This window comes from Aspergillus saccharolyticus (assembly GCF_003184585.1).
Source record: "Aspergillus saccharolyticus JOP 1030-1 unplaced genomic scaffold BP01scaffold_18, whole genome shotgun sequence".
In the NCBI taxonomy this organism is placed as follows: domain Eukaryota; kingdom Fungi; phylum Ascomycota; class Eurotiomycetes; order Eurotiales; family Aspergillaceae; genus Aspergillus; species Aspergillus saccharolyticus.
This window is the reverse complement of record NW_020290628.1, coordinates 558,088-569,097: the sequence shown is the minus strand read 5'-3', so window position 1 is coordinate 569,097 and position 11,010 is coordinate 558,088. Positions and strand designations below refer to the sequence as shown.

At 23.8% G+C, this 11,010-nt stretch overlaps 1 protein-coding gene across 1 annotated transcript; it reads right to left on the bottom strand.

The window, feature by feature from the left end:
* Window positions 1-551: 551 nt before the first annotated feature.
* Window positions 552-1,720, bottom strand: BP01DRAFT_400126 (uncharacterized protein; the record flags this gene model as incomplete). The annotated part of the gene is made up of 6 exons (XM_025578572.1): window positions 1,249-1,720; window positions 1,095-1,101; window positions 858-895; window positions 713-718; window positions 590-615; window positions 552-558 (listed from the first exon to the last, which is right to left on the bottom strand). Exons 1-6 carry the CDS (start codon window positions 1,633-1,635, stop codon window positions 552-554), a joined length of 471 nt encoding a protein of 156 aa, XP_025430785.1. The 5' UTR covers window positions 1,636-1,720.
* Between the last annotated feature and the right edge of the window lie 9,290 nt (window positions 1,721-11,010).

Here is an 11,010-nt window from a genome sequence, read left to right as displayed (position 1 = left end):
CCGAGTGGCGGCAGGTCCCTGTCCTGCGGCCGGGCTGGCCGTAGGGGTGTTAAAATTATATACAAACAGAATATTCAGCCAGTTGGCCAGTTGGCCAGTCCAGTTGGCCAGTCCAGTTGGCCAGTCCAGTTGACTAGTCCAGTTGGCCAGTTGGCTTCTCTTTTCCTTCGAAATTTCAACTCTCACGTAGTCTTTATAGTCCTACATAGATTCCTTCCCCATATAGTGAACTAGTGGTGTTGACAGCCACCAGGCATACTTTACCTCTATATCAACCTTGCGGGGGGTCCTTTCTCCTACCAGCAACTACTATAGTCACCAGTTTACTATATAGTTTAGTACCCAGGTCCTTTCTTAGTATTTCTTTACTAGTTGACTTAAAGACCCCCAGATCTTATAGTCTTGATATAATAAATAAAAGCTAGCTAGCTGAAGGAATTAGACTTACTAGTAGGCTTCTTATTATCTTAACCTATTAATTAAGACAGCTGGGGTAGATAAATCAGTAATTATAGTATTTAGAATAGTATTAGTTAGACTGTGGAACTAGCCTAGTAGCTGGATATATAGTATAAAGCAGATCACTTACTATACTAACTTCTTACTAAAGATATACTAGAAGTTGGTAAGCTTTCCCTTAGCCCAGAGGGTGCTCTACTAGAGGAAGTTATGCCTTAGATACTTAATAAGAATATATTTAACTAATTAAGACCCTTATCTATAGAAGTATATAGTTAATTTAGCAGCTCTAATAGTACTCAGGTAGGCACTCAGAGTAATCTTATTAGTTAATATCTGAACTAGTACCGAGGACCAGGCCTGGTAGAGACTAGTATATAAGCTAAGAGTATTCTTACCCTCCACCACATCAATAAGAATACAGTAGATATAGTAACTATATAGATTACCAGCTCAGTTAGTCTTTTATTACTAGTTGGCTAACTCCCATAGCCACTAGTATATAGTAGAAATCAGCAGAATATTAACTAGTTAGTCTACTACCTAAGAGGCAGCAACCTTGGCTTATTAGTTGATAAGTTTATTGCCTAGTATACCTTTATAGCCCAGAAGCTACTGGAGGCGTATCTACTAACTGGTGGCCTATATACAATCCAGCCAGTTAATAATCCTTTTAATAATTTCCTGGTCTGATTAGCGCCTTGGCTCTATACAGGCGTGGATAGTAGCTTAGTTATCAGTAAGAATAACTACCGACTTCGGCTTTAGGATAGCCGCGGTCGATCTTACTAGAGGGACAGCTTTCCTATAAATAGAGTATTCTAGCTCCCCCTCTGCGAGGGTCAGGGCTAGTTCGATGCCAGTAAGCTTGGCGGCATACACCATGTATATAATATCACAGCCAACTGGCCGGATGTGATTCTTATTGCGGATCACTACAGTAGCTCCAATACCACCTGAGTGGCCGCTACTGTTAGTGTACGCGGGGAGGGTAGTAGAAGACAGGAGGGCATATCTCCAGATAGCCTCCTCCCTAGAATCAGCAATATCCATAGGTAGGGGCTCCCACCACGGGGGAACCACTACCGGTTCGATAGTCTCCACGGGTATTAGTATATCCGGGTCAAGCTCGAGGTCTTTGGCCAGTCGGCGTTCCAGCCGGTTGAGTGGCGACATGGCTGGGTCGGTTTCCGGGCCGCCGGGGCGACGTTTCCCAGGGTGTGCTTGGCGGATGGGCAGTAAGGCCCTAAACTAGAAAGTTATAGAGATTAATATCTATAGCTAAAGCCTCTCTATAAATAATACTATAATATAGACTATAGCAAAGCCTATAGTAGTTTTAATATATAGTCTTAAGAATATTCTAGATACTATAAAATCTATAAATTACTACTATAGCTAATACTATAATTAATTTACTATCCTAGATAAGAGTAGTAATAATAAGCTTAGTATTCTTACTCTTAATACTACTAGTTTAACTAAGACTACTAGTAATATATAAATACTATAAGTAGCTTAAAACTATCTAGATAAACTATTAGAAATCTAATAATATTATAATATATCTTCTTAGTAAGAAGAGGATATAGAATATAAAGCTTATTACTATTTAATAATTCTAAGTAAACTATTATAGTAATTAGCTAACTATATACTTCTAGACTCTAAGAGACTATTTCTATCTAGCTATAAGATTAATATCTAGTATAGATCTTATACTATATATCTACTTCTTTATAAATAGATATATTAATCTAATAATATAGATAATCTAATACTACTTCTAGTTTCTCTATACTCTTATACTATAGATACTAGATACTAAATATATCTATATTTATAACTTATACTAGTCTAGTAAGAATAGTAACTATTATAAAATTAATAAGTCTAAGTTTATATCTAGATCTAAAGATAAGAATCTTTATAAAGAGAAGAAGAATCTAGTTCTAGAACTACTATCTATAATATTATAGAAGCTAAGTAAATATATAGTTCTTAGTAATTTTAATCTATATTATTAGTTTTAAAATCTATTAGAATATAACTATACTAATAAGATAGCTATTCAGCTACTTGATATTACTACTAATAAGAATCTAAGACTACTTCTATCTAAAAAAGTAGTTATATATAAAAAGAATAATACTTATATTATAATTAATCTTATATAGACTATATAGTGGCTTGGTGAATCTCTCAGCTACTATTCTCTATAGAAGACCTGGTGGCTGGGTATTAATTATATACTAATCTATATAGTACTTAATTTTAGCCCTGCATCTATCTCTGTAGTAAAGTACTGGGACTGGTTAAATACTAACTAGTAAGCTTATTAGAAAGTCTTAGCTAATAATCTATAGCTATAACTACTTATATACTAATTAGTTAGATTAATTACTATTAATACTATAGTAAAGAATCTTATTAAGATTCTAACTATAGCTACTAAAGCTACTATATTAATAAAGATAATTATAAATTATATATAGTCTAGCTATACTAAGAAAATAAACTAAAGTACTAGATATAATAAGTAAAATAGTAAATTAAATCTAGTTATAGTATAGACTATAAAGCTTATAGTAAAGTCTATGATATACTTTACTAATAGACTACTAAGTAGAAGTATTAGCTTTACTAAAAGAGAATAGAAGATAAGAAATACTTTACTAAGAGATTTTAGAAGTTTATCTAATAAGTCTATATAGAAAGAGATCTATAGCTAATATTTATATCTATACTATAAGCACTAATTAGTAAACTAATTAAGAAACTAGAGACTAAAGCTAAGCTATTTTACTAGACTCTATTTCTAGTAGCTAATATTATAGATCTAACTAATATTAATGACTTCAAATACTCTAAGTCTTATAAAGTATCCTAGGTAATTCTAGAAGAAATCTATTAAGCTATTTAATAAGCTATATCTAGAAAGACTTCTAGCTCTAATAAATTATCTAATTTAGTTCTTTAGTAAGTTCTTTCTCTTATTAAAGAATATCTAAATAAGATCTTTAATATATATTTTAATATAGACTACTACTCTTAGTACTTCTACTACTCTACTACTATTATTATCTATAAGCTAGATAAGAATAACTATATTATATCTAAGAAATACTACTTAATTATACTACTTAATACTATAGGTAAGATTCTAGAGACTATTATTATATTCTAAATAAGCTATATAGTAGAGGTACTAAATCTACTTCTAGAATATTATATTAATAAATACTAGAAATAATTCTATAATTATATCTTATATCTTATTCTTAAATAGATTTATATTATATAGTAGTCTAGCTATCTAGTAGCTAGTCTACTTATAGTAGATACTTAAGATATCTATAATAATATTATCTACTAATATCTTATTTATAATATAAGAAAATACTATATACTAACTAAAATTATTAACTAGACTATCTTTTTTCTTACTAACAGATAAACTACTATTATTATATAGAAGAGAATTATAGAAAAGAGAAAAATAATTATAGGTATTATCTAGTATTTACTACTCTTATCTATTCTTCATCTATTTTATAATACTAATCTACTTAAACTATTCTTTATAGATAATTATATTCTAATTATTAGCTATATAAATAATATATATATACTAATATAGAGAGATATAATTCTTAAGAACTAGTAATATTAATATATCTTTGTATTCTTATCTTTAAAGTATAACTTAATTAATATAATAAGAAGTCTTTTATATATAGAAATACTCTTTATTATATAATTAAATAAGCTCTTAACTATTATAAATATAATAGTTAAATTAATATAGAATCTTCTTTATCTTAGAATCTTCTTAGATCTAAAATTAGTAGGAACTATCTATCTTATATAGTTAGAAGTTAAAGCTACTTAATTTACTATAGTACTTTTCTTAATAATAAACTCTATCCAGAATATATCTACTACTAATCTTTACTATATATATACTACTATAATACTTCTATAGCTACTCTTTAGATACTCTATCTAGTTTATTTAGAGTATCTAAGAATTCTAGAGAATAGCTATTAATATTATACTTTAAGAGTATCTAGTATAAGATTCTATACTAAGTAGTTAGAGTCTTCTATATTATTATTTAGACTATTCTTAAAGTCTATCTTAATATACTACTATTATAGATTTTTATAAAATATACTATCAAGAATATCTATCTCTAGATTATAGTATTACTATTCTACTATAGAATCTTATTATTTATTTACTAAATATATTCTAGAAAGTACTATCTTAATAGTCTAGAAACTAATTTAGTTATATTACTACTTAATTAGCTAAAATACTAACTAGCTAAAGATCTTAAGCTTAATCTAGATATACTAATATCTATAGAGACTATTAAACTAGTAATAGTTCTCCTGTAATAGAAGTCTCTATCTATAGATATTACTAATTCTAGAGAAGAGACTATTTAGAGATATACTCTTCTATCTTTTATTATTCTTTCTATATATACTAATAGTAGTAGCTACTCTAGTAATATTAGAGTTATTATAGTAATTTATAATAAGAAATATATCTAATTAGTCAGCTATAATAATATATATATAGTATATACTACTAAACTTACTAGTATTAAACTAGTTCTAATTCTTATTAAGAAAGAGTTAGAATATTTTATCTATAGAAAAGCTATTTTCTAAATAAAATTAATTATAGCTACTCTAAAGTCTAAATTAGTAGTTATTTTTACTAATAATTAAGCTATTATTTATATCTATATAAAGTTAAGATACTAATTAGACTAGAAAATTATTAAAAGAAGTATTAACTAGTTAGATTATATATAAACTATTAATTAGTAGATATACCTCTAATAGCTTCTAGACTATAAGAATATACTAAGTAATAAACTTACTAACTAATATACTAAGACTACTATCTCTTAGACTATAGACTAACTAGTTAATACTCTACTGATTTCTACTGTATACTAGTATCTATAGAAGTTAATTAATTAGTAATAGAAGACTAACTAGACTAATAATCTATACAGCTACTATATCTACTATATTCTTACTAATATAGTAAAGGGTAAGAAGACTCTTAGCTTATATACTAGTCTCTATTAGGTCTGATTCTTAGTACTAATTTAGATATTAACTAGTAAGATTGTCCTGGGTACTTATCTAGATACTATTAGAGCTGCTAAATTAACTATATACTTCTATAAATAGAAGTCTTAATTAGTTAAATATATTTTTATTAAGTATCTAAGATATAACTCTCTCTAGTAGAATATTCTCTAGGCTAAGAGAAAGCTTACTAACTTCTAATATATCTTTAATAAGAAGTTAATATAGTAAGTAATCTACTTTATACTATATATTTAGTTACTAGGCTAGTTTTATAGTTTAACTAATACTATTCTAAATACTATAGTTACTAATTTGTCTTCCTTGACTATCTTAATTAATAGACTAAGATAATAAGAGATCTACTAGTAAGTCTAATTTCTTTAACTAGCTAACTTTTATTTATTATATTAAGACTATAAGATCGGGGGCCTTTGGACTAACTAATAAAGAAATACTAAGAAAAGACCTAGATACTAAATCAAGTAGTAAACTGGTAACTGTAGTAGTTGCTGGTAGAAGAAAGGACCCCTATAAGATAGATATAAAGGTAAGTATGCCTGGTGGCTACCAACACCACGAGCTTGCTATATAGAGAAGAAATCTACGTGGGACTATAAAGACTACGTGAGAGTTGAAATTTCAAAGAAGCTAACTGGCCAACTGGACTGGCTAACTGGCCAACTGGCTGAATATTCTGTTTGTATATAATTTTGACACCCCTACGGCCAGCCCGGCCGCAGGACAGGGACCTGCCGCCACTCGGCCTATAGGGCTGACATATGCGTGTATGAATCAATCAATCAATCAATTAATATTAACTTATAAAAATCTACTTTATATAAATAGAGTTCTAATTAGTAAAACTATCTTAATCTATATCTATATACTCTTATCTTATTATATAAGAGGAATATATTCTTTAAAGAAATACTACTTACTTGAAGTAGTCTTAGCTTTTAGCAGAATAATAAAAAATAAAGACTAATAACTTATTAAAAAATAATATATAAATAGAATATTATTTTACTTAGTCTAAGAATGTCGATAGAATTACTACTAAGATATAAATACTTATTATTATAATAAGTTATAATACTATTGATTATTTTAATTAAACTAAGCTAAACTAAATAAGTTAAAATAAAAGTAATATATAATATTATTATAATAATCATTTCATAATACTTTATATTTATAATAGAAATAATAAACAAGCTATTCTTTTACTACTATTTAATTAGATTCTTCTAAAATTATTAATTAGAATACTAAGTATCTATATTTCTTAGAATAAAGATAATTAATTACTCAGTTCTAGATTAGATATAGATTTAGATAGTTAAGATAATTCTATCTTATTAGTTCTAAAATTACTCATTAATTATATTTTCTATTCTAATAAAGTATCTAAGATATCGTAGATTCTAGTAATATCTCTCCTTATCTAGATTAAAGAAATAGTCAAAACTAGTATTTAGAAGCTTTTTAAAATAATTACTTAAATACTTTATACTTCTATACTAGAAATACTATCTAATTTATCTATATAAAAGATAGGAATTAGACTTATTGTATTAAAATTAGATAATAGATCTACTCTTCTATCTAAATAGATACTCTTATCTTTATCACAGACTAGTATTAGACTTAGTCTACTAAAGCCGACTGGTAGTATAGCTTATATAATAAAGAGAAAGATAATAGTACTCTTAGTCTCTAGCTTTAATAAATATTTTAGATTTATATAAAAAAGATAGATAAGATAGTATTTGAAAGAATATCAAATATTAGAATTTAAATAATATTATTTAAGATAGAATTAATAACTTTAAGTTCTTAAATAAATTTATATCTAAATGATATATTACTCTAATACTTAGACTTTAATTTAACTATAATTATAACTATATTTACTATTATATTAATTAGAACTAATCCAATATAAATATTATTAATCTAGTACTTAAAGCTAAAAAGATAATAAAATATTATCTTTGTAGAAAACTATTATACTCTTATTCTAAATCCTATAGTAGCTATTACTATACTTAATTAGAAAAATAGGATTACTTTAAGCTACTAAACTATATTTATAGAATTTATACTTATTAATTTTCTTAAAGATACTCTTAAGAATATTCTAGATAAATAATAGAAAAATATAGGTATATCTTTAAAGAAGTATATAATTATCTTACTTGTCTGGTAATATAAGAATATAACTATACTAGATATAATAGAGATACTACTAGCTTTTATCTCATTTCTAAGAGTAACTTTATTAAAGATACTTATTATAAGAATATCTTTATTAAACATGATAACTATAATAATAATGATAATAATAATAATAATAACAATAATAACTTATATTATTCTAATAAACTTATATAGTGAATTATAAGAAGAATATTATAAAATAATAAGAAGACTACTTGTTAGATATAGATATCTTAACTATAAGACTAATATCTTTTCTTCCTCTATCTTATAACAACTCTTTCTTTCTTATTCTACTTCCTATATTTAAGATCTGATATAGCTGAAGAAGATAATAGAATAATAACTTTATATAGTTATAATATCTTGACATCTCGGTATCTAGAAAGAGGGCTTCGGGCCCAGTATATCAACTATAATAATTAGATAGATTTTTTAGCTCTATATAGTATATAAATAAAATACTGAAAAGAGAATACTCTTATAAAAGAAAGATAATAAAGTATAGTATAAATTTTATAAATGATAGATTAAGTATTAACTTAAAATAATATAATGTTTTTAGATAAATATTTAGCTAAATAAGATCCTTTAAAAGATACTAAGTATATATTCTAAATAGTTAATAAAAACTACAAATATAAATTAGTTAATATATAATACTATAGTAAGATATATTATTAGATAATTCAAACTAGAATATAGATTAGTAGTTATATAAAGGATATAATTATAAACTATAATTCAGATATATCTTATAATAATTATATATAATTTTCTTATATTTAGACTCTAAAAAATAATATATAGATAATATATAAGTCTAGAATAATATTTTAATAAGATAATATATTAATTTATTATATAGATAAAGTTAAAAACTAATTTAAATTATATAAGATTTAAATTATAGATTAGTCTCTATATTTACTAGATTTAAATCTAATTGAGTATATTTAGATACTTTTAAAAAGAGTTTTTTATAAGTATTTACTTAAGTCTCTAGCTTAATAAAAATAAAGAAGAGAATAAAGATATCTTTAATAAAGCTTTATATAAGTATTAGAATTATATATTATAAATAGTATTAAATAATCCTATGCTTTTAATACTATAGTATATTATAGCTATTCATAAAGCTAAGAACTATTATATAAAGTACTAAGACTATAGAACCTCACTACCAAAAGGCTTTTATAAATAGAAAGAATAAGTAGAGTAGTTAAGTTTTGAAGAGAGATATATCTTGATGCAGAAGGCGGGTGTCTCGAGACTTTTGACTATGTATTGTATTAATAATTTTTCTATATTAGATAATTAAAGATAGTTCTATAATAAAATCTATTATTAATTCTTTAAATTAATAAGAGAATATCAATAGTTATTTAAGTTTATTATATAATTAATACTTTAAGGTAGTATTGTCTTAATATATTATAATATAATCTATTCTAGTAGAATTGTCTATATAGTAATATCTCTATTTAAGTTTTTCTAAAGTATTCTGCTAGAGAGAGAGTTATTATAGTATAGATAAATAAATATCTAATATAAAGTTTCTAAGAATAATATATAAAAATAATTTTTAAAATGAAGATAATCTTTTAGTTCTTTTAGCTGAATTAAATTTATTTAATAGTAGCTTTTTATTTTTATATTTCTAGATCTTTATTCTTTAAATATTAGATTATCTTCTAAAGTTTCGAACTATATATATTTAAGTATAAAATTTCTATAGTATATATATATATTACTAGAGATTAAAGAATAAATCTCCTTCAAAATATGTTCTTTTAAATAGTCTAGTTAACTATCTTTATATTAGCTTAAGTATTATAATTCTTTAGGCTTCATGATATATAGATATTAAATTTAGAATAGTTTTATATATCTTAAAATTTACACTAGAATTTTTCTTTAACTAAATATCTTATTATTAAAGATAATATACCTATAAGATATTCTTGAATTAAAATTAAAAGTTTTTCTTATAAAGTAGATTTAATTTAAATCTTTATAAATATTCTAGAAGATCTATTTACTAGCTCAACTCTTTTATTCTATATTTAATAATAAAATAAATTAGAAATATAAGTTATTAGACTTATAATCTATTAATTTTAGTTGAGTATATAAATAATTATGGGTCAGAATAGTTAAATAAGACTTTAATAGTCTAAGAAGTATCTTTAAGATGTTATTATCATTATTCAAATAAGTAAATAATCTAGAATACTATAGTTTAGTTTAGTATTAGAGAACTTATATCATTAAGAAGTAGTCAAATAAAATATATTCTTATAATCATTAGATTAAAATAGAATTCTACTTATCTTTTTTTGAAAAGTATTAATTTCTGAATATTAGAATTTTATAGAATTAGAATATATTAAAAGAGATACTTATTACAAGCTAGTAATTAGATAATAGAAAATAATCTTTTTGTATATATTTGAATAAATTTATTCTAAATTGTATCTATTAACTATTTTATAAAGTAAGAAGATAAGAAATAATATAATATAACAATAGTTTTAAATAAATTTTGAATAAAAATTTTAGAATTCTAAGAAGACTTAAATATTATAGTAACTTTTAGATATTAGCTATAAAATAATCTTATCTATATACTAAGAGTCTATAGAAATATCTTTATTATTAATAATATATTCTAGAAATTTAATATAGAATTAATAAAAAAGTATTTTAAAAATATAATATAGAGTAAAGCTTTTTAAAGTCTTTTAAATAATTAATAAATATATCTTATATAAAAATCTCTTTCTAATGGAAAGATAAGAATATTATTTAGAGATATTATATAAAAGTTACTAAAAACTATATAAAGTATAGTATATATATAGTTTTAGAAGACTAATAGAATATTACTTAATCTAAATAGTATAACTATATATTCGAAATAGTTATATTTTATATAAAATACTATCTTCTATTTATCTTTCTCTTTAATTTAGATTTAGTAGTAGATATCTTTAATATTAATTTTAGAAAACTATTTACTTTTAGAAATTCTATTTAGAATCCCTAAAATAAAAAGTAAAGAATAGTAATTTTTTATTTCTATAATCTATATAAAGATAGACTACTATTCTTTTTGAAAATTAATAAGATAAAAATTCTAGTAGAATTCTTAGACGATTAAATATACTTTAATTTAAGATTCTTATTAATATAATATATAAAATCCTAAGCT